The sequence below is a fragment of the Numida meleagris genome, chromosome 2, assembly GCF_002078875.1.
Source record: "Numida meleagris isolate 19003 breed g44 Domestic line chromosome 2, NumMel1.0, whole genome shotgun sequence".
NCBI lineage: Eukaryota > Metazoa > Chordata > Aves > Galliformes > Numididae > Numida > Numida meleagris.
Window position 1 is genome coordinate 63,108,347 of NC_034410.1, and position 25,649 is coordinate 63,133,995.

At 39.2% G+C, this 25,649-nt stretch overlaps 1 protein-coding gene across 9 annotated transcripts in view; it reads right to left on the reverse strand.

The window, feature by feature from the left end:
• FARS2 (phenylalanyl-tRNA synthetase 2, mitochondrial) overlaps positions 1–25,649 on the reverse strand; it is a 288,269-nt gene that overhangs the window by 92,261 nt on the left and 170,359 nt on the right. The window contains exon 8 of one of the 9 annotated variants that reach the window (XM_021388664.1): positions 19,435–19,513. The exons of the other annotated variants lie outside the window; for them this stretch is intronic. Coding sequence (XP_021244339.1) covers positions 19,450–19,513 — 64 coding nt within the window. The 3' untranslated portion in view covers positions 19,435–19,449. Of the gene's footprint in view, positions 1–19,434; positions 19,514–25,649 lie in introns of those variants that run through there. 9 annotated transcript variants of the gene reach the window in all.

Sequence of the window (25,649 nt, forward strand, 5' to 3'; positions counted from 1 at the left end):
CTCCATTTCTGAGCAAGTATTAAATGTGAAAATGAATGATACATTCAGAGACATATGACCTCCCATCTAGAACTCCCCCTGAAATTTGCCCGGGACTTTATATTTGAAGTTTGCAAGTGAATGTAAATCAGGTTCAATGTGAGTATGATATTAAAACAAGGATTTAAAGACACTTCAAAGGATAATTGAAAGCCAATTAATCTAAATTTTGTTTCATGTCTTTTTCCTTTGTACAGTGAAAGCCATCACAGCTTCCTGCAGTTGCTGCTACAGGAATGTTTTTCAAGAACACATTTCTCTTAGCTAAATTGTGCAGTTAAAAAGAACATAATCACACAATAATATATGCTGTTGCAATTTTTCTCTTCCAAACATACTTCTAGTTTATGAAGAGTGCATGTAAGACAGATGCACCAGTAATACCCTCTCTCTATTGACCTCTGTGGTCCTTTGCAGACCTCTCGCCATCTCTCACCTGCTGGGGCTGTGTACACACTCCAGCCATTCATGAGAGAAGCTCAGTACAGTACAACCCCATTTTCTACAGTGCCAGCCATGCTTCCTTGTTAGAAAAGTTTTTCTGATTATGTCAGGAGGCTTTAGAGCACTATCCATCCTACAGTTGCTCCTAACGGTGTGTTTCATAAGCCTGAAGTACAAAAATGCCACTGTGGGGTCTTGTCTGATCTCCATCCACAGCACAGATAACAGAATTCACCCAGTGGTAGCCTGCTTTGAAATCACTGACCTGATGGGTTTTACCAAAACGTTATCTTTCAGAAAAAATCCACATGTGGGTAGCAGTTTTTTTCTCTCTGCCAAGCTTATTTTAAAACACACTCTCCCTTTTCCTTTCCTCTTCTCCAGTTAATTCAAACAGGATGTAGGAACCTTACCTATTTGTTGTTGCCTGTATCAGCTTTTAAGAAAAACTAGTCACACAAGATCTGTTTTTTTTCCTGATCTAATTAACAAAGAAAAAAAATCCGTAGGCTTGTACTAGCTTTGGATTCCCTTTTCATAGAGGGAAGCACGGTGCCCAGTATTTTGAGGACTGCATTAAAATGGAGCAGACTTGAGTAGAGTTTTTACCTATGCTGTCACAGTTTAAGAAGCCTCTGCTGCTCCAGGTGCCGGTCACAATCCCACGCTGTACAGGTAGGTCTGCAAAGTGTAATTTTATCATGTATTTTCTATTCACTCATTGATCCAAAAGCAAGTGGCATGTTTCAGGGAAGCCACGAGAGCTCCCTGAGCAGCAGGGCTGAGAGTTCACTCAAAACTACACCATGCGTGACGCCAGCGAACATCATGTCAGTTGTCCAAATCCTACAGATACTGCAGTTGAATACAAAAAAGGGAGTCAAGAAATCATTTGCTTTTGTTTGCAATTTACATATATGTGTCTACACAAATAGACCACGCGGGCCAGCAGTCAATAAACACACGCAGCCAGGCAGAGCAGACCACACGAGTCAAATTAAGATCACCTACAACGCATCCATACTTGAAAGGGTCTGAAAGAAACAGAACGCTGTAAGACTTCATTAATGGGGTAAGTTCAACAGACGGCTTTTTTTTTTTTTCTGTTCTGTCTTCTTTCATTACTAGTACTGAAGCATCCAAGCACTTGGTCTGCCGCAGTACATTTTTGACTGTACGTGTGTCTTCCCAACATAGACCACCTCTGGCTACCAACCTGCTGCCTGACCAGCTGTGCATTGTCTGACTTTCTTTATTCCCTCGTTCCTTGCCCCAATTTTTCTGCAAAGGCTACCTGAGCAGCTGAAAACATCTCAATTTACTGTTCAGATAATCACTGTCTAGTTCCTGCAGTGCCAGGACAAGGAGTAGAGTAATACAATACTCATTTGAAAATGAAAATTGCATTCCACACTGCCCCCTTTGCACAAAGTAATGTGAATCTCAGGGCTTTGCCTAGCAGGATCGTACAATGGAAGCAGGAGGCAGAGTACACCAAACCACTGATCACTCAGAAGAGAATTTAGACGGGATAAGGCACAACTAGCAAACAATTGCTACTGAGAAGATAAATATAAACTGAAATGTCACCTGTATTTATGCATCTCACTACCCACTGCAGATCAACAAAACCCACATAGTTAAAATGCACGCAGAGTGCTTACTGAATACACAGCACATGGAATTTACAACCCTGGTCCACTTTGAAAAGTGTCTGTGAAAAATTATTTAAAACTTATTTAAGAAGACGCTGCTTATTTCAGTAGCAGGACTTTGGTATGGAGCATTGAATTTTATTTTTTTGACAAGCTACTGTAATCCTCCACAGCAAATTACTTCAACTTATTTCAGTAGTGGCTATTTTGCAAATGCAAAAAATAAATGAATCCCAAAAGCATTACAAAACTTCCGCTGTAAAAATGTAAATGGATTATCCTTCCATTAATATCTCACTAAACAGCAACACTTTAGAAGCAATGATTCTTCAGTTGCTCACAACATAAAAGCCAAATGAAATTTTCTCCATAAATCATTCAGCTATTAGGAGATCAGTATACAAAGGGGCTGGGTCTAAGACAATAACATCTTTAGATCATCTTGCAAGTACATTTTCAAACCCCAATCTGGTGTTTTCATCTCTTCTAAGATGGAAGTGAAGCCTTTTGTTCATATGACTGTTTTAGAGAAGAGTGGACTTCTGCACTGAATTTGAAGCGCTACCAACCGCTTGTCTCTACATGACTTTTATACAGTAGCAGCTGAAAATAAAAGGCATACTCATGCTGTATTGCTTAAAATTCATTTCACTTATAATGAAGGCAGTACTTCCCTAAAAAACTGGCTGGTATGAGGATGTTTAAACGTGCATCACTTCAATTACATTTCTGCATATTAAAATGGACAATTAGTACACACAGATACAAGTGTGTAGAAGCCTCGGATTCCACCAGGAACTGCTGCTTTTCTTCACTTTTGTAAGCTTTCGCAATCCTCAGATTTACCTTTCCATTCACTGATTAAAAGAAGTAACGTATTTGGGAATCTACCTTCTTGGAAAGAAGCCATAAGACTTACTATTTTCATCAGCAACCAGATGAAGTCTGTGTGTGTTCTGTTTATCAGGTATCTAACTATATGATCACCTGGATTCCAGTACCATTAGTGTAGGTCCTCTGCTATATTTACCGTAAAATGGCTCAGAGTCGCCCCGCTGAGGGATGAAGGGCCAGCACTGGCACTTGGCCTCCTGGACACACATCCTGTCACGGCTTGACTCTGCCTGGATTCAGTCTCTCAATATATGTTACAGCACCATGGATGCTTCTCTAACTTGCTCCAGCAGTCAGGAATCACCAGAACTAAGGAAATCCAAGCTGTGCTCTCTCCCTTTATTCATCTTATTGGAACAGGCTACGGGAAGAGGAACATGTTCCAGACACAATAATAGAGGCTCTACACTAGCAGGAGAGTTGCACATGTAAAGCACAATGGAGCAGCCTCCCAGGTGCTGACGATGCTGTAACAGATCTGATATTTGATTCTTGTATATCCCTAGTGGCACAGTTAAAACACTCAGCACTTTAAGCTTCCAGTCTCCACTGGTTAAAATTTCTGTAAAACCAGAGAAGCAGAGTTGCCCAACACTAAACCGTATCTTACTATTCAATATAAAACTGCTGATCCTATCTAGTTGCTAAGTCAGGAAAACTAAGTCACTTCTGCTACAATTGCAGTACCAAACCAGGCACAGAAAATTATAATTATGTTTTCACCTGCTCTTACGCATCAGTCAGAAACTGCTTGCTAAATTCTGAGCACAAAATATAGGTTGCTAGTGATACTCAAAGAGACCAAGAAAGCACATATGTTGATTTCAGATCACAGGTTGACTGTATAGCATAATGAGTTAGAAACTGTATCTTCTTTTGAAGTAAAAACTGAGCAAATTTGATGTGCAAGTCATTGAGAGAACCTAACAATTACATTTTTACAGTCACTCTTTCCTAATTTACTTTCATCAGACAGTTCTCCTTACTATATAACCTTCTAGGTTGAGTTTGTGTATGTGGAACTCTCTTCTTGGAAAATTATGTTCCAGATCCCTGAATCACTGCAATCTGTTCCTGTAATAACATCTCTAGACTATCTGAGCCTGCTTTCAAACCATGCCCTTTTAGAGATGTGTTCTGATACTCTCAGATATGTGGAATAGTTTCTCATCTGTCAGCAGTCCAGTGCGTTCATTCACTGGGAGAAGTTATGGCAATGGCATCTGACCTTCAGTTTTGTGCCAGTTTGCCAGCAGCTTGGTGTGGTTCCCTACAGCACTGATCAGGCGGTGAGGCTGCTCCCCTGACATTAATGAGAAACTCTGAAAAAAAAACAGATACAGTAAGACTCCCCAGAATTTACTGAATTGCTATTCCATCACCTCAAAACAACATGAGCACTATAAGGACATGCTGACCTGCTGTTTAGAAACCTGGCGTTATACAGGGATATAAGACTGATAAGAAAAAACAGACAGGCTACATCAATTCTGTCTGAAAAGGCAGGCCTGAACACTGAGACTTTATGTTCCAATAAAAAATCTCTTCTCAGACTAGGATAAAACCTATCATTAGATAGTCAAGTACAGTCTGCCTCTGCTTGAACATACCTCAATGCTCCCTTGAACCTTCAGACCCAATCCTAGACCACAGTACTTTAAATCACATTAGGTAGCCTAATTTCTCATCTAGAAAAAAGCAGTTTCTTTCTTAGACAGTATGCAATGATGGCTTTATTAATTAAAGGTGTATAGAGTTGCACAGCAAGATAACCATTCTGCAATAGTACTCTGGTCACTGTATAGAGTCAACAATTTGCAAACTACTTCGCATAATTTTTGGGAGACTATTACGTTCTAATACACCTCTTGGAGAACACTTTTGCAGTCTGAACTGTAATTCTGCCACTCACAATGAAATGTCCATGGAATTACAGCTGGAGTGACCAGCATTCCACAGACTTAAGCTCGTACTCTTAAGAGAGATAAGAGCAGTAAGAAAGCAGACGTTTTCTCCCAGATTTCCCCTAGCAATGATGACTCGCCATAAACTCAAGTTGGCAACTCCATGTGCCAGCAACGGATCATTTATGTTCTGCTGAGGGTTGCTGTAACACAGTCAATTAGAAAATAACATCACGTTTTTTCTTCATTAGCCTCAGTGGACTTTCTAGTGTATAATACCTTCATCCTACTTGGGCGCCTGTTCTTATATCCCCACACAAGCTCTGTTACACATATTGTCAGTTTACTCCTTGCTCCATTCTAGAAGCTGCATTGATCCAACACCACCACAAAGATATTTGGCTATAGATGGGACCACAAGGGAACAGCAAACAGCAATACACAACTCTAGAAGCTGGCAACATACACACAAACCTGCACGAAATTAAACAGCAGACCTGAACTCTACCTCATGCCCCTGAGTAACCATTTCATTCCCTCTCTGCTCTCCAGAAACTACTTTGGATGTAAATGCAATATAGTTACAGACAGTGCCTTTTACACATTAGTTAGGTAAAATTTAATTTTGGATTCTTCTGAATACATGTTCACATGCATCTACATCTATACTCCATTTCCTTCATTTTTCATGTTATGGATTTTAAAATCAGCAGCCTGAAATGCACTTTTGAGACAGACCACTTTTTCATGCAAATGACTAGTGTGATTTGGGTTTCATGACAGATAAACGTCTATCTAAGGTGACTGATCTGCCTTAGACCATATTTGGCCACCTGCAAGTCTGCCAAAGCCAACAGATATATACAAATCCGGCACACAGGATACCCCAATGTCAGTATCCAAAGATTTGATTGTTCAGGCCAGCTGGATTATGTAATTTTTAATGGGATCTTTGGGTTAATAAGAGCTCCCCTCATTAATGAAGACTAAATGCAGACTAAATCAGATTAAGTGCTTTTAAAGAATTCAACAATTTAGCAAAATAAGATTTTCATATCCAGAAGTGAAGTTCCAGCTCAGATATTTCTGTGCGTCCTAAAATGCTTCCTGTAAAATGACGCACTGAATCACTTAATGCATGGTAATCAGATTTTCAACGTACAGGTCATTCTGCTGCACAGGCCTATGCAGGCAACCTGATATTACTAGCTATGGACCTTTGAGCTGCTTTACTTAGAGACTACTCAAATCAGGGCAAATTACGATTGTTGTACTGGGAAACCACAAGTGAAACATCATCTACGTGCTCAATTTTAGTGAACCGGACTGCTTAAAACCAGTCTCTATGTACACCCAAGAAACTACTCATAGCACTAAAGGCAAGCAAGTGTAGAAGTCTACAGACTGGAGCCACAGTGTGTATGTAATTGTAGTGCGTGAGCCTACAGTCCTCTGCAGACACAAAGTTTTACACTTGCAGAGCTCCACTTCATGCAGGCATCACTCCTCACCCCCCTTGGGACTCACAGCTGGCAAGTGGAAAGGAAGCTGCAGCAGCCCCAAGCAGAGGAGTACTGCAGCTTGTATCTTAGAGCCCTTCAGATAGTAACCACAAAGGAAGTGCTGCATGCATAAATCTCTGCTAGCTAAGGAGTAGGAAAGTTGGCTCAGGTGAGAATGTAAGAATGTCACTGCTTCATGCCTTGCTTTTTCTCAAAGCTTACATTATTTACAATTTTTAATAGGTGATTTGGTAGAGAAAACAGATTGTAATTACCCGATCAGGCATTTCCAAGCCAGAAGCAGAAATAAAATGGAAAGCTTATTATACATTTCTTGTCAAATGAAGGCTTACACAATTCTTACTAGATTGTCTGCTGCAATTTTTGTTAAGAAACTCTTGAAACTAATTGGTATCACTTCCAACTGGAAGTTAAATTTACCATATTGAAAGAGTCGAAGTTTAAAATAATGAAGATAGGCATGCATCTGATGCTTGTTGAATGAATACATGCCATTAAACAGCTGCAGAATAACGATCTTTGTTTTTACAAAATGGGCAGGATTGTGACAGGAAGAATCCAATTTTGATTACACCTTTGTCAACAAAGATTCTCTACAAGAACTGATGAAAATTTTTGCTGTCTAACATCTCAAGGGAAAAAAAAGGCTGAAGTTAGAAACTTCATATTCAGCTATTTTTATGGAACACAAGTCAGACAAACATCGAGCCAAGTTTTTAGAAAATTGATTCTGTACTTTCACACTTGGAATTCTGAAGTTGGCAAGGCTCTTAAAAACACATGCTAAGTTTGGATGGTCATTGTAAAAGAGCTCTGGAAAAAAAATCTGTTGGTAAGACTGGCTGGCAACTTATGCCATATAGGAAATCTCCTGAGAAAGTAGAGATTAGACTTCCAGAGAAAAAAAGTAACTTTCTCTGAGCATGATTTGATTTAAATTAATATCGCATGCAGAACAAAAGAAAGTGACATGTCGGGGTTGGAGTCTCTCTGGTGCCCCACAGATGTGCAGCAGGGAGAAGAAGCATCTTAGCACATCTTTGTGCAAGTAGAAAGAAAAATTATGCAGGTGAATGGTAAAGCAGCACCAACCCTTCTGAGTTCTCCAAACATTTTTAGTTAACCATACACAAAATTCGTGATTGCAAAACAGCAAGATGGTTTTAAAGCCAAAGTACAGTATGATTTTCAAGCTGGTTGTCAGGACCGAGTCTTTCTACCTGAGTGACTACGATCTGTCTTAGGCCAAGAACTGGAAAACACCTCTCAAAGAAAAAATATGGGAAACAAACCCGGATGTTAACCATGATATTGAAAGAAGTCCTAAAGACCCAAACTCCTGCAGAAGATTGTAAGGCGTACATAACTTTTTTTGGTTTTCTTTGTGACCAGGAGATTCATTGCATAGGAAATGTGGGGAACAACTCTTATCTCCCTGGCCATCTGCCCAAGAAAGGGGGGTGCTGCAGGGAAATCACAGTACTGGAAGTCCCATTCCTGGAAGCCTGTACTACAGATTCTTCTCAGCAGTGCAAGTCCTGAAGTAAAACAGTTCTAAATTTATAATCTGGTCTGGTGAGAGCTGGCTACCACTCTGCAACGGATTAACAATTAAATGACTCATCACATCACTATTCAACTATTAAAGGTACCCAAGTAACAGGAGAAAGAGATCTCTTGTAAGTATTATAAAAAAGAATCAAAGTCTCATTCAAAGTAACATCAGTAATCATAGAATCATACCTGGCTGTGTAATTTGTCCCCGAATTCATGAAATAAAGTTTTTTTTTTCATTTAGCAGTAGTCTTTATTAAATACCACTGCTTGTAATTAAAAGCATCAACAGAAAAAGAGCTTTAAAGCATGAACGTCTAACCTTTTGGCTTGCCTCGGCTGCGCTGAGTGAAGAGGAATTGTCTTGGGCCATGTATAAAATATATAATACAGTAAATGTATGTCAGTAACAAAACTTATTTTATTTTTTCTATTTTTTATTAAAATCTAAGAAGGAACAATAAAAAGATAAAACATAAAAGTGGGATATTTGACCTTATTTTTGTGAAACTAATGCATCAGTCCGGTTCAATGGCAGTGGCTGCAATTCTTAGTGAGCTCTTGTAAGACAAGTGTTATGAAAGTCTTGTAAAGAGACATGATCAAATTTTTGAGTTAAATATCTGATTGGAACTCTATATGTTCCATTTGAAAATTCGCAGGTAATTTATTTATATCTGTTGAAAATGCAGCCACAAATATACAAAAAAATTGATGATTTCTTCAGAAATCTTGAAACTTGTTCTCAAATTCCTTTATCAAAACAGCTGCATATTTTTTGTTGTTCACAGGATTGTATTTAGCCAATATATCAAAATGCATACAATTATTTGCCACTATTTCAGTTTACCACAATTTAAGATTATTTCATAACGCTGTTATTGTGTGAAACATAGCAAAGGTAAGTTGATTTTCACCTTGAAGATACATGTTTAATTCATTTAAATGAGCAGTTGAATCCACCAAAAATGCTAAATCTGAGAGCCATTTTTCATCTTCACGTTCTGGCACAAATTTTCATTTTGATTACATACATCGCTAGATTTCATTTTGCGTATCATAAAATCTTTTTAGTATTTTACCCCAACTTATCCACTTTCCTTCAGAAAACGATGTTCCCATAATCAACATCCATACTTATAAGGAACTCCTGGCAATGGTTCAATCCTTTGGACTTTATGAAATTCACAGATTTGATGAATATTTGCATGACAATACCTATTTTTAAAACTTTCACATAAACATTTTCTTGATGTACAATGCAGTGATATTTCATCAAATGTGAGTTGCTGGCACCAATTGCATCATCTTCTATTAATTCTATAAGTTGCTCTTTTTTGCCAGTCATCACTGGGGCGCCATCAGCTATACCAGATATGTTGACAGAAGTTAAGGAAAATTGCTTTAATGTAGCTTTTACTGCTTCACACTAATCAAGAGATTTAGTTGTGTCTTGTAATGGCACCAGAGAAGCCATTTCTTTAGTAAGATTAAATTTGTTATCAATACCTCTAATAAAAATGGCAAGTTGAGCTGTCTGTTATCTATAGCACCAGTACTTTCATCTATTGTCAAAGCGTAACATTTGAAATTAGCAGCTTTACTCTCTCAATTTCTTTTGATAGATTTTCCTGTTTCTTCAGTTCACTTGGCAATAGTCCAGCGAGACAAACTGACTGTAGAAAAATTCTGTTTTTTTTTTATGAGGACACATTTTATCTTCCATGCTTTTCATACACTGCATAATAAACTCACCATTAGTAAATGGTTTTTATTTTTTTGCAGTAAGATTTGCTACCACGCAACTAGATCTTACAATAGAGCGTGTTTGAGTTTTTAACTTAAAAAAAAAATTGTTGAGATGACAGACTTTTTTCAGTTCTGCTATTTTGTCTTTACAAAACATTCATTGACACACATCAAATATCACAGCATGTTTCTGTATATAATGTATTTTCAAATTGGAATCTTTGAAAACTGACACAGTTTCCTTACAAATGAAGCATAGTGCCATATTATTTACCTTGACCAAAATACTCACCTGTCCATTTTTAGTTGCACACTCTTCCTTTATCCACATTTTTTTTCTTTTTTTGGGTTCTGTTTTCTTTTGAGATGACATTAGGTGGGTTGAAATATTAACGGCAGTCACTACATTTTACTCACCAACAGGCACAAGTACATATAACGTGCAACACACACAGGTTTTGATTTGACAGTGTGTGGCAGGCGTGAGAGACACAGTTAGCACTGCACTGCATCCTCCCATGATTTCAGCTGAGGTGGTGTTAACACCACAGTGATGTTTGGTTGTTGCTGAGCAATGGGTACATGCTTGTGGCTGGGCCAGGCTGCCTGGCAGGGAAGAGCCACTGCCATGATGGCATGGGGCAGGGTGTGGGCCACACTGCTAGCTGTCCTGGGCTGTACATGGTTAGACATACCTGCTTTAAGGTAAGGTCTGAAGACAGAGTGTTACTCCAAGGTTGTGAGGGAAAAAGCCACATGAGAGAATTTTTGATAGATGAAGAGCACATTGGTCAAGTGTTGGGGTGTGTCGAGTACGGCATTGCTAGCTGATCGAGGGAAGTGACTGTCCTGTGTGGCCTTACCCTGAGTACTGTGTGCAGTTTTGGGCACAAAAAGACATAAATCTATCAGAGAGTGTCCAAAGGAGGGCTATAAACATGGTGAAGGGTCTCGAGGGGAAGACATATGAGGAGCAGCTGAGGTCTCTTTGTTGGTCCAGCCCAGAGCAGAGGAGCTGAGGAGAGGCCTCATGGCGGCATGCAGCTCCTCACAGGGAGTGGAGGGGCAGCACCGAGCTCTGCTCTCTGGTGACAGCGACAGGACCCAAGGTAAAGGCATGAAGCTGTGACAGAAGAGGGTCAGGTTGGGTGTAAGGAAAAGGTTCTTCACAGAGGGTGGCTGGGTCCTGGAACAGGCTCCCCAGGGAAGTGGTCATGGCACCGAGCTTGCCAGAGTTCAAGAAGAATCTGGCAAAGCTCTCAGACATATGGTCTGTGTGGAGCCAAGAGATGGACTCAGTGATCCTTACGGGTCCCTTCTAACTCAGGATATTATATGATTGCGTGGATGGGTGCAATGGCTTGTGCTACATTTCAGGTTGGAGGGGTGAGTTTGGTCATAAGCCTGAGAGAAGAAAACTCATCCAAAATCTGAACTGCAACCCAGAAAGTCTGGAACTTCTGATGTAGAGTTTCACTACAGTTTCTATCTCCCTTCCTCATATGGGCAGACAGACACATGGACTCACACACACACACTGTTCTTTTATGAAGCAATCTACTGTATTGCCACATATGGGAAACTATGAGTACATTTTCAGCAAAACAGGAAAATATAAAAATCAGACTGAAAATAAACATTTTTGCAAAGGTAAAGTATAAGAAATGGGATAGGAAAGAAGGATGGGATTATTAACACAATCTGCTACAGGATTCAGAATTAGAAACATGGTATTTGTACCTCTTGTTGAGCTCTCCATTTGAAATTCTCATTATTCTCATTTAATGCACTATGAGGATTAGAGTAATATCAATACTTCTCTCTCACAGGATGTTGTGAGGACTGATTAGTACACCTACATTATTGTAAAAATGCAAGGCAAGATAAATGTTGTACGTTATTTGCACTGGTAGAATACTATACAGTTTTCTATTAACTCTGCATTCCCCGTGCAGGTCAGTAAATTACTACTTGAAAGGTCTCTCTTCCTTCTAACCTTCCTCCCCTCCCAGGTTTCCCCTGTCTTCCGAGCTGGTTATTGAACAAGTTGTAATGTCATTTTAAAAGACTAACAGGTTTCCCTAGGGAATAAATTTCTGAAGACAAAACATCACAAGCAAGCACTCCCATTAAAACACTTCTACGCACAGATACTTGGAAAAGCTAAAATAAAATGACAGTAGAAGCAATCGTATTTCTGGTACAATCTCAATTGTGCTTAAAATAACCACGAAACATAACACTCCACGATAAAAGAAGCCAGCTTTATAACATCATTTCCTGATTGAATTCAAATATACATTTGTCTGCTAATGGAAATTACAAAATTGCAAAAATGATTTTTTTTCTTGCACATAACATTATTCTAGTAGAAAACACAAGAAATCAGGTGTCATTAAAACTATCACTTTGATAAGGAATTAGCTGATGCATCATAACCAGCAGACTCATCTGTGTCATCAAAACTGAAATTGAAAAGAAAATTAATCTTACCATCTAGCCATAATTTAGCATTTTATGATTAAATTTATTGAGTCCTTTTTCGCACTTGATTGGAATACTATGATTTCACAATGAAAGAAAATTAAATTATTTGAAATGTTAAGACATTTTCTCCACGGGGCTACACTGGCATTGTCACCTTGTTTACTGTCATTCTGTTTCAGCTGTTAAGAGATTTTGTGTTATGGATTTCCTGACCCATCTGCATCCTTCTAGTCCCTGAAGAAACCTGTGACCTGACAAGGAAATCGTTAAACATGTCTGCTTTCAGCTTTGTATGAAGCTTCAATCTTTCATTTTTAAGTCAGCTGGGCTCCTGTTTTGTTTTATTCACCACCACGCCCTTCAGCTATGGTGAAAACAGGATACAGTGAGCCAGTGGCCAAAGGAAATGAATTCTTCCAAAACCTGGATTGTGTTCTGACAGAGAATTTCATTCACATTTCATTAAACTAATACACACTTAGGTTTTCATTCAGCGCTCCTTCTCACTATGAAGGTGCCACCCTGTGCAGGTGTGGTCTGTGGTTCAATTCAGCTTGCTGGGTCAAGTTAGCCACAATTTGGAAAAACATAAATCCCTGACTGTGCTGTCTGCCACTAGAGGGTTACTCTAAAACCCTCAAGTAGCTGGACACATACATCAGCATAGAAAGCAAAAAGTAGAACTAAAGACAAAATGGATAGCTGTGGAGAAGGCAATGACGGTGCCTGAATGGAGGCTGGAGCAGAGGTCTGCTCAGTGAGGATATGCTGTGGTAGGGCACAAGGCTTTGGGAGACCAAACAGCTGCCTTCCAGTACCTACAAGGAGGTTATCGAAAAGACAGCCTCTTCACAGCAGTGCATGTCAGGGGGATGACTGACAATATTATCACAACTAAGTGAGGGGCAGACTGGATATAACTAAAAGGTTTTTCACTGGAAGAATGGTCAAGGAGTGGAGCAGGTTGCCTGGATAAGCATGCAGTCTTCATTTCCAAGCCCTAGGAATCCAGTCTGAAGTCAGCGTCTGCCCTGCTTCTACTGGAAGGCTGGGCTACAGATCCCTTAGGTCCCTTCCACCTGGGTCTGTGTATATAAGGAGTTAAGCCGCACCTTTGGCTGGCATCACCAGTTTCTCACAGTAAGGGAAATGGATTTATTCAGCAGACCCTGCATCACCATAAAGCTTTTTTCTTAAGACATAAGGCAGCACTCTGATGGCCCAGCTGAATGCCACCTTTGCTACAAAGCCTTAGCTTTGGCTTATTGTGAAGTGTGGGTCACTTAAGAACCAAAACTGAGCTAGTCTGTAGCCTGAGGGTGAGAGAAAGGCTGGCAGGGGTACAAGCAGGTGCCTCTTGCAGCAACACACCCTCTAAAAAGAGGGATTTTATTTAGGTTTGAAGAGAGGCAACTTGTATAATCAGTTTGAATAGTTTAAACAACTTACTGTAAAGGCAATACAAGGCAATACAATTCTAAGCACTAAGAAATAACCTTGTATTCTCTGGAATTTTATTAGGTACAAAAATAATCAAGTTTTAGAAATGCATCAGCATTTGAAGATAATCATGTTAGAGTCCACAATTTAATAAAAAAAAAAAGTAACACAAAAGTTTACTATAAAATTTAAAGTCATCATTTACAAGTCTGTTTTTTTTGCTGTGTAAGTTCTACTTGAAAAGGTTATTTGCTCCAGACAATTTCATAGGAACTGTACAGAAACGTCTCCTTCAGCCATATTTTCTCCTAGGTCCATGACTGGATAATTTGCACTCACACAATATTAGGTGTTTTCAAAAATATATCCCCCAGATTTTCCAGCCACCAAAAGCGGCTCTTTGGTTTCCTATGCAGACTACTGCAGGAAGAAAAGTCTGGCACAGATCCTAGGGTATCTTTCCAGGACAAAAAGGCCAGCAAGGTCTCAAGCACAGCTCATTTTCCAGTCCAAAGAGGCAATACCATTCTAAAAATTATATCTTCTGAATTCTGAAAGTGGTAGATGTACTCAATGCTTGCAGAAGCCAGTAAGCTTTCTCTTGGAGTCTATTTTTCTTAAGTACTACAATCTCCAGTTTCTTGGGAATGTCAGGACATGAATAATTAACATTTTATGGGAGAAGGAGGAATTTTGCTAGATTAAAACAGGAGTAAAAAACACAGGTTCACTCATTTTATTGTGTTCAAGAAAGGAACAAGTCTATTTGGATATTTAGAAGAAAACTGCAATGGAAAGCGATCCTTTTAAAAATAGTACAGATTTCCAGTCAGGTTTAAAACACAATCTATGCAATTTCATCTTTTTTTCCTAGGTGCTACTGCATCACTGAGCAACAGGAGTGCAATGGGGAGTTAAGTGGCAGGGAGGAAAAGGGGATAGTATAGGGACAACCACTCACTGTTACAACGGTTATTGATCTTGAGAACACAGGCATGACAGCTGTATACTGTATTTTTTGGGCTATGCAGTTCATCCATCATTTACTCCTCCATCTAATCTCCAAACATACTGCCATTACCCAATTCCCATCAAGCTGTGCTAAATGACTCTTCCCGCAGACGCTTACAGGGCATGACCTGCTCCTCCTCTGCAGGCACCACAGACATGTCTGTCTGTTTGTCACCCTGATGGCTTTCTATGGCCATCCTTAGCATTCTTTCAAACCAATTTTTTTTCTGCCTCCTTTGCTATTACAGGACAGGCAGACAACAGCAAAGTGGGAAAATGCTAATTGCAAATTAGCTGTGCTGCAGGTCTTCCCTGCCTCACTTTTATCTCACCACTACCTTCTCACCCTTGATTTTCTGGTCTCAGTGGGCTGTCTCTTGATTGAATACACAAAAATGCTTGGAACCATTACCACGGTGATAGACAAGCAGCAACCATGTTCTTGGCTTGAAAGAGCAATTTCAAGGCTCTATGTCCCAGGGTTTCTCAATTAAAGGAGCACAAAGTGGGTTTAAGCACTCCCTTTACAGCACCAGATTTTAATGCAATTAAAATTTGGTTCCAGGAGATCTGGTTAAAGAAGCGATTTCAAATATGGGCATGGGGGGAAAAATGACAATAGCTAGAATGATCAGTTGCAGAAAAAATGCCCAGATTTCAATGCCCTGAAAAAATAATCTCACATGTGTTCATATGAGAAAACATGAACAACTGTTTTGAGCCACACCAAAGACCAAAACAGGCCTGTTTGGTCCCCAGCAAAAAATATCCATACACCCACAAACACAGACAATTAAACAGTCTTGATAAGTGGATACTTTAAGTTACAAAAACGAGTCAACGTATATATACAGTAGCACAAGCCTCTAACAATCTCCTGGGCTTCATTCCACTTTCAACACAAACATTCATGGGATGGATGTCACTTCTATGCATTTTTTTAATGTGTCAGTATATTTTTCTCCTCTATTTCATGCAGCCTCCCCATATGAACTTTTGGCGCAGATACTGCTCTCCTGCAAGGAGTTCCACAGCTGCTTGGATCTCATCCTGCTTGCTGTGAAGCTGGCTCCCAGTAGCTTCATTTGAGGTGTGCTGTCTTCAGTATTAGAAGCAGCAATGAAATATCCTTCTTTGTTCATCCTCTCCAACCCACGCACGATTTTCTAGATGTCCATCATATTCCTTCACTAAATAATCTCTACCACACCTGCCTCTCTCAGCCATTCCCTTGCTCTGATTATCCCTGTCGTGTTCCTCTGAACTTCCTGCATACCCTTGCTGAAATGCTGACTGTGCAGCACTCGGCCTACGCTCAAAAGGGAATAGGAAAGCCCCCAGCCTCAGTTGGGGCTGCCATTTGTGGATTGGGAAAGTGATAGTAGCACAGTGGATCCACAGCTTCCTGTTCCACATCACATTCACATCAAGAACAGCAGAGAGCAAACAATCCCACTGACAGATCCCACGGGAACCCAGTGGGGATTTGGGGCTGCTCTCCTGCCCTCCCTCTGCAGTGCGAACCTGCCTGAGGCATGAGAATTGCCATGCATGCTTTGCAAATTAATGCATCTCTGTTCAGAAGTCTGTATGCATGCATCTCTCTGTGACTATGCATTCAGATCTGCCTATAGATCAGAAATCATGTTTATTTATTTCAAATGCGAATTCCAATTATAGCACCAAATTATTCTGAGGGGGTAACAACAAAGATGCTGCTTTCGATCCAACATGGATTTATTTCAAAGCATTTCCAACATGCTGCTAAGCAGCAGAAGTTGTAGAATTGTACAACACAAGGCGGGCTGCCAGCACTGAGCTCTGCTGCAGCTGAGAAGGCAGAAGTTCAACATAAACAAAAATATTGAAAATGAAAACTGGGGGGAGAGAGAGGGTAGAGGGCTAGACAGACAAACAGGCAAATGCCAACGCTGAGAAAGAAAACCCTAAAAAGCACAGACATTCTCAGAAAGAAGGAAGTACACCCTCTATTTAATGCACAGCACAGGGAAGTACTCCAAAATGGGCTCGTCCAAGCACTGCTAGGAATTGAGAGAGCCAGGAGAAGGCTGAAGATTCAGCTGCAGCTCCGGTAAGTCACTTCACAAGCTTAGAAACAGGCCACACGTTGTCAGAAGGCAGGAGCTCAATTATCAGTGTGGCTGAAAGTGAAGCCCTCCAGAAAGCAGGAGCAGAATTAATACCATGTTTTCTAACCCTTCATTAGAAGAAGAGCACTTAGCTTGCTTTAAAATTAAGACAAACTGTTTAGTCACCCCTGCACATTTGACTCTGGCCTCTTAGTTGTCTTTGTCACTCACCAGGTAGGGCTGCAGAACAGTAGTTTCAGGAAGACCTTGGAATTACAAACTTGTGGGATTCATGTCCATAAAGTGGCAAACTGAGGTTGGCCAATTGTAACTTTACAGGCAATTCACTTGCTTTATTTGCTTTGACCAGGGAAAGATGGAAGTAGATTCTGCTTTCAGAAACACCAAAAAAGTGCTTGCTGGAGACTGCTTTTTTGCAACCGCAGCCCAGGCAGCAGGGCTGAAGATTGGATGGGGCTCTAGGTAATCTGGTCTAGTACCTGATCTAGTGGCTGGTAGCCCTCCTATTGCAAGGGGTTTGGAACTTGATGATCCTTGAGGCCCCTTCCAACCCAAGCCATTCTGTGATTCTACAAAACCCTGCTGTGAAAGATGAGAATTGCTGAAAGACAGATAGACTCCTCAGACCAAGAGAGGGACCAGAGGGACCCAGGATGGAGCTAGGGAGGGGTGACAAACTACTGAGCTCTTTTCAATGGTCCCAGGCCAGAATAATTTGTTTTGGTACATTACCGGCAGCTTTTACTGAGCTGTTACCATTTGGTGATGTTAAAATATTGTTCCTCAGTGGACGCACACAGAATGGAACTCAGGGAACAGATACTTGAGAAGGCATCACTGCAACTAAGGGACCAGGCTGAACTCAGAGAGTGCTTGAATGGTAAGTCTTAGGTTTCCTTAATGAGATAGCAGGAGTTTCTCATAAAAAACTTCAGGTTAATACATTTTCTTACGGCTTTGCTACCAGTATCATGTACTGGCGTTCGGAGTGTTTCTCAGCCTGTTGCCCACATACCACTGAAATGAGCAGAAGGAAAAAAAGATGCACATTTACACACATGCAGTCAAAATGTGAGAAAAACAGCCTTTCCAATTCTGCCCCCCGCCACAATTGAGATTTCAAAGAATAGTATATATTTTTTTTCATTTTATAAATGAAAAAAACAATTGAGGCAGCACTAGCCAAGATCAGTAGTGGCTTTGTATTTTCTTTCCATCTTTGTATCCCAACATCTAGTCTATTCTTTCACTAAGAGTACACAAGAAATACTTGTAGGAAAAGTAAGGCAAATAAACAAACTGCAAAATCTACTGCTTAAAAAAACAGGCAGAAATAAAATCCAGCAACAAAATTATTGTGGGAAAACCCATCACACCATCCCCCAAAAGATCAAGAAATGTGCTCAGCATGAACAGGGCAAACAAAAGCTAGAATCTTCCCAAAGAACAAGAAAAAATGAACACTTAAAATATTATAATGCTAACATAAAAGTCAATGTCGCGTGCTCACCTCGGATGCAGGCTGACTGATCTCCGTAACTAAAAATATAGAAAAGTAATAAAAGGTCTGAGAGACAAAGACACACAACTGAATTAGGAATGACTGAACAGATGGGAGATGTTTATTTGAAACATGACAAGAGGATGGAATAAATGTACACAATATAGAAAAAGTTAATTAGGTAATATGTTTTATTTTCTAACACAAAGTCAAATGGAACTGAACCACATTTCCAATTGAAACTTTGCTTTAAAAATAATGAATGGATAATTTGTGGAACTAATTGTCATGAAATACTATTGATGCCAATAACCAACAAGATTAAGACACAAGTGTGTAAGTATTTAAATACTTCCCACAGTTCAACTATAAGCAGTGATTAACAAATGAAGATTAAGAAGACATTCCGTAATGGAGAGATCAGTTCTTCAAGAGTTTAGGAAATACATGTCCCTCTGCAGCATTCTACACTTGCTAAGGTTGGCGAGATAACATGCAACTAGATGAGACCTTCATGGGATTACTTCAGCACTTGTTTCCAGGGCTGTTCTATCCCACGGAAAGACATAATAGGTGAATGTCAGATTTTAGATCTGGAAAGATGCACAGCATATCCTTCAAGGAATGTTTGTGCTCTCAGGTAGACTGAATTGGAAGTGTCAAACTTCTGTGGTTAAGGCAAACTCTTTGTAATTTCAGTTATAGTTCCTAATGCTTAAGAAAACTAGTCTATGCATTTAGATCTTCTGAGAGTCCATTTTTCATTCTATCCTTACAACTTTAACTTCATGTAGAAGTTATAATCTTGTTATTTTTTGGAGATCCAGAAACAGACTGTAGATAAGAACAAAGACAAGTACAGTACACCCTGATCACATCTTTGTGACACTACACAAGCACAAATATTCATTTTGAAGACAGTTTCCTAGAAGTAAAAGGATTCTTTGTAAAGAGAGTACCCTTCAATAATGGAAATGTTGATAGCTCCGTGAGCACACCCAAATGTTTGTGAAAGACAGAAAATGAACCAAATAACGTGTGAAGCAATCTCCTTCTTAGCCAGACAAACCTGGCATGATTGCACTAAGAACTGAAAGATCATCTTTGCAAAGTTAAACACAAAGCAATGACTATTTATTACCTCCTTTCTGTCCCAGTTGCATGCTTGCAGGACTTGACGTTGTCATATCTGCAGACGCAGCTAAGAAAAAGCACATTTTTAGTTATAGGCTTATTTGTTCTTTCATGTTCCATTGCTGGCTGGTCTGGAGCTTCAAAAGGAGAAAATCTCATAATGAATCTGCATTTTTATTTGCCCTTAGTAAAGTTGGAGACAGTTGATTTTTCCGTAAGAGATGATAAGTTATCACAATGAGTAAAGATGTGGCTAAATAGGATGCAATTGTATTACTGCAACATTTATGTGCCTTCTGAAGTTCCAAAATACCAGAATACCAGAAGGACTTCTGAATGCAACTGTAATGCAAATCTCATTATTAACTACCACTTTACCCCACTGAACAAATATCAACATGTCCCTCCTGAATAACAAATGTATTTCTAACAGCAGCAATTGTATTTCTCAATGGAGAACTGAATTCACTGGCAATAAGGGCCAAGTTCCTGGAAGAGAAATGACTCTGTGTTATCCGTAGACAGATTGGATTTTAATGAGCAAAGGAAACACAGAGGGCCCAAACCTAATCCCACTGAAGTCAATGGGATGGTTTCTACTGATTTCAACGGGCTGAAGTCCTATTTTGTATTTGTCACCCTTCCAGCTTTACTGAAACCAGTAGGGAGTTTCAGTACGACTCAGAGAACAGCTTTCTTCAACAACTAATATTGTGACTTTCTCCAACATGAGAATTGTTCCTTTCTTATAAGTAGGAAAAAAATCAATTAGTGAAAATTTCAGACTGTATTTTCAAAGCAACTTTTTGGGATGACACTCAGTAGGCTCACCTTGTGCCAAACATCCTTGTGAAGAAAATGCAGTTAAGTGCGACAGAGAAATTAGAAACTTTTCCACTAATCACTTATAAATGTCTTGCTGACAGCATACTTTATTTTCCAGTTTACTTATTGTAGTAATCATGTGTTTCAGCACCAGAATCTGTAACTGGTGGAAGGTGCTGGGACAAACCAATATATCAGAACAGTGATGTAGCACAGATGATGGTTTACACAAGACTTTTTCATTTACAATCTACAGTATACACTTTAAAAGAGCTTATTCCCTATCTACATGATATTTTTCTCTTTACTGTTGAGCTTTGAAACCCGTTACTTAAGTATATGCCTGACCTGATTATGAAGGAAGTTCTTTAATGAATGTAATAAAGTACATGTAAGCTTTGAGATAAGGACACAATTTTTCAGTTAAAACTGCTACCAGCCCTGACAGTAGCATCTCTCTAAGGTGCTACCGCACTCCACTGGTGGTATGCTATGCAAACACACCAACAAACAAGTGTTCTTCAGAACCCTTTAACAGCATTTCCTTCATGTGATATTCTGAACAATCATGAATTTTAGCTCTTATCCATCACACTTTCAACCGCTTTGGCTACTTGGTTATCACAGAATATGTGCTTACAAATTCTTTTGTTGACGATGCTTCTTTTTATTTGTAATTACAATAAGGACAAGCAAACAGTAGAAATTCTCCATAGCAGGGCTAAAAAGTTAGTCCAATTAGTTTGAATTTGCAAGTCAAAGCAGATCTATTTTTATTTTAGAAAGAGGATCCCTGCCAAAAATTATCATTAAATGGAAGGGGAATCAAAAACAAACACGTTAATTTGAAACTGCTACAATCTCCAGACCCAGCAACTTTCAGGTTTCTGGAGTAAAGCACTGTCACACCAAAATCCATAGCAGAACTCCTGATTTAAGACCAAGATCTACATCCTTTGAGAACGAGCACATTCTTGGTGTCCAATATGCCACTTGATGAGACTGCTCACCAGCTGCAAGTTCCTTCATTGGAGAGGGAAATGATGCACAAAACAGGGAATACCTGGGTAGGCACCTGCCCCGCAGGGAAAGTGCTGGCACTCTGAACACATTTGAAAATCTAACTACATAGCAAAATAGCATGCAGGAGTTGTGGTTGCAGCTACTTCCCTTACGCACTTTTTAAAAACTCTCAGTCATGATTAAAAAAAAAAAAAAAGTTTAGTGAATTCTTTTTTGGTCTAAGTTTCAGAAATATGAAACAAGTCTTATTTGCAGAAATGCTAAACACTAACTTTTGAGAATTGTGGCCCTTTGTAGCTTCTTAATTCAATTTTCCAGAAATGCTGACAGCCATGCATGAAGATATCAGCCTTTTTTAATTATGGTGCTTTTTCCCTGTCTACTTTTTTCACCTTTGCTTTCCTGTTCTGGCTAGCGTTCCATGTAGAATTTGATAGTGGCAGAACTGTGGTTTTTAAGTCAAGAAATTTTACCCTGTAAGCACACTGTCAAACTCAGAAACAAAACTGCAAGTTGAAAGTCAATGGAGAAGCACTTTGATACTCTGAATTATTTTGAGCCTTAAGCTACCTTATCTTAGTGGATAAGATCATTTGGACTTTTGGATCTTTACAAACAGAATACCACTCATAACAGGAGAACCTTTTTGCATTAACTTTTTCCACATATGCACTTTGCTGCTTCATCTAGAAATCAACCATCATTCATCCTGCATTTTGTGAGTTGCTAGAATGATTGCAAATGAGAAAAATAACAGAAACAGAATAGACACTGAAACTGAACATAGAAAAAAAAGTGAATGAGGGAAGAAATACTAATTACCCAGAAAAAAAACAAACAAATGTTAAAATAGATACTGTTTCAATGTTTTGTATTGATTTTCCATTCAGTATTTGCCTAGGCTGATATTTCTGCCTCAAGTACACAGAAGTGTTCTTTTCTCCAGAGAGAGTACATTGTATATAACTGAATTGACCTTGTGAGTTAGAGGGAAGATTAACCAGCAAATAAGCCCAGGTTTCCAGGAATATTTCAAAGACAGGAGATTGAAAACTCCATATATTTATAAAAGTTGGACAATTATACAACAGGAAAGTAGTTAATCTACTTGTACCAAATCAGATTAGAAACTTATCCCTAAAACGTTCTCCACTGAGCTGAAACTGGATTTACCTGAAAGTCAGAACAAGGAACTGAGTTAGTAATCATGAGAGTAAAAGACCTTAAATTTGTAATGTTAAATATCTACCACTTTAGAATTGCATAAACACATGTCAACTCTGTAGCCCCAAATGGATATTACAATGATCTACTAAGTTAACATTCAACTTCACAACTGTAATTCATATTTAGAAAATGGACTGTAAGAGCCCAGAAGGATATACTGAGGTCCAGAGAGGAAACTGCTGTTTAGAAAGCAAAGTTTTAAAATGTGCAGATATTGTACACATTTAAACATACAGGAAATAGATATTGCCATACTAAGGTATATGAAGACACCATTTAATCCAGTATCCTGCTGATAGCATTGTCTAGTAACAGATGTTTCAGAGCTGTATGAAATACAACAGTGATTTTTATAAATGCTGCAGGTTCATAATTCATACTGGGATTTCATCACGACTCCAAGCAGATGTCACTTATGTTTTAAAGCACAAGAATTGACAGCCTTTGCAATTTTTGTGCAACCACAGAAGTTTATTTGTCTGAAAGACACCCTGTGTAAGCTGGTTTTTCAAAGTGTCCCATTAATTTGCAAAAATTTCTGGCTTTCTATGCTGTCATTCTATGAATGACAGCAAGGGCATCATTTTGAAAGGTTTGGAGCATACAATGGGAACTACTAATACTCAGAAGCTCTGAAAAGTGAGGACTTGTTTTATAAAACCAAACCCACAAACATCTGCGTTAGAAAACACTAACAAAAATGTCTGCCTAAGTGATATAGCTCACAGTTGGCTTTGCTTGAGTCCAGCCATCAATTTATTTCAAGAAGAACATGAATATGCTGTGCCATCCTAGTTGATTTTCACTTGCTCAGTATACCTCCCATCTATTCAACACAACTGACAGTAACATTACGACTCAAACTCCTGAATTTCCTGTGTGCCACCCCCCTGTGACTTCAGACACAGCACACAATTTTTTGGCCTCCCATTTCACCAGTCTGCAAGATGAGAAAGCCAGTATCTCTGATGAGAACCATGAGACTTTATATATATATATACATATAAGTATGAAAAAAGAGCTCCATTAAATCAGTCTTCATCTATTTCCTTTTTGGTGGTCATTCACAAAGTATGAGCACAAAGTACTGAAATGTTACAAAACATGAACAGTCACTCATTTCCTTACTACTCATCCATCCATCCCTCACATGTACGAATGGACACAAAAATATTAAACAAATCTTTTCTTCATCTTCATAATATTTTTAAGGTACCTTTCCCTTGCATTTCTGTCTGATATCTGATAAATAACAGATCATTTGCATGGTGTTCGTGTTAATATTAATGTTACCAGATAGCATTTGAGAGAAGCTGGACAGAAACCTGAACTCTGGAGGTATTCAGAGCACCATCAGTCACCATCAAGATGTACATTCTGCAGCTCAGGTGCATCCCTATCATATACGCAACTTACAGAGTCCACATTCCCATCAACTTCTGTTCATGTTACCCAGATAAGACGACACTCAGCTCTTGATAGAACTTGACAACAATTTTCTTCAACTATTTAAAGTTAACTGGTAGGTTAAAATACAGAACAATGTGAAGATACTGTCATCTACTCGAGGAATGATGACATTTATTTGTTCTGAAATTAAACAAAATCTTGTTTCTTCAACTTAAATGCTGACATTTTCCAGCAGGAAGACAACTAACCTGTGAGCTGCTTAAAACTTTGACTCAGTTTTAAGAAATCCTTTCCAGCTATAACATGTGGTTTGTTTGGTTTTTTTTCCTATAAAAATGTGTTCTGGATCCATAAAATATAAAGAGCAGGATTAATTATTTATTGCTAAATCTCTCTCTCCTCTGCACAGCAATATTGCATAGTGAAGAGGAGCGTAAAAATATTTTTCCTCTTGTCTCTCATTACGGTAGCATTATGGAATATATGTTTGCTGAATCTACCCTAACAGTTATAGAGCTGGCCACTCTACTATCAGCCTCGACACACTTTTATGATGTTCTGTCCAAGAGATGAGTGCAAACATCTGTATTTCCTACAGGAACCACGTGTGCAATTCTCAACACACAGATAACAATGGTGTCCTTCATAAGCCTAAGAAATGCTTGGTGACTATCTATCTCAGTACTTTGACAACTTCCTGTGACTCTAATGATTCTTGCAAGACATAAGCCCATGGTACTAGTCCTACCTTCCCAAACAGATCTCCATGAAGAATTCAAGAGAACTTGAGAAAAAAATCAGGATTAGCTACAGAAGCATTCTTCACACAGCTTGCATGCTACAGAAAACAAACATGTAACAATTTCATAATAAACGTCACTTAAAAAGCTGACTAAGGAGAAGTGGTGCAAAACCTATAGGAAGGCTGTGACTATTTTCTGAAGTCAAACTAGTTTCAGGCACAGATTGGAGACCTAGACAAAACACCCAGCCTTCCCCCACCCCTATTCTCATCTAGCTAAACTCCAACGTGCAGGACAGGCAACCAGTGTCAGTGGCTTTGACAAGACTCACTCTCCTTAATTCCCCAGCCTGCTGAGGAAGGATGACCAACTTAGGTGTTAATCAGGGAAAATCGATGCGGTAGAGCTCAAGAAAAGCAGAGGGATATTGCACTCTACTGTCAGGGCAGAGAGCAGAATGAAGTGAAGAACATCTAAGCACAGGCAGATGGAAATAGAGCAATGGATAAGGTAGAGAAAATTCTTTCAATGAGTGATACAGAGAAGTAGTCAAAGCACTAGGTCAAAAAAGGGACTGTCTCTTAACACGTGAATTTTTCTTCCACACATGCTGCTGAGTAGAGCACTTTCAAAAAGCACTGTGAGATTAAGCTGATTTCAAGCTCCTCAGAGAATGCCATATTTAACATCAAACAAATGTGATTACAAAAGCTTTCACTCTATCTCTGACGTATTCAGAGCCATTGTAATGCTTCTCAGGCTCTAATAAGCTCACAATTATGTACCATGAAAAACAGTTTTGCACAGAAGTAGTCTCAGCCTCTTTGTCTACAAGGCCAGTGAATCACTAGGTCTTCTCTGAACTTACAAGTACTCACAAGCCTATTCGTAACCTCTCTGCATCCTCTGGCAGCTGACTCGTTTAGCCATTTTTCAGAGGCCCACTGCTTGTCAATAAATCACTGTGCTAACTCC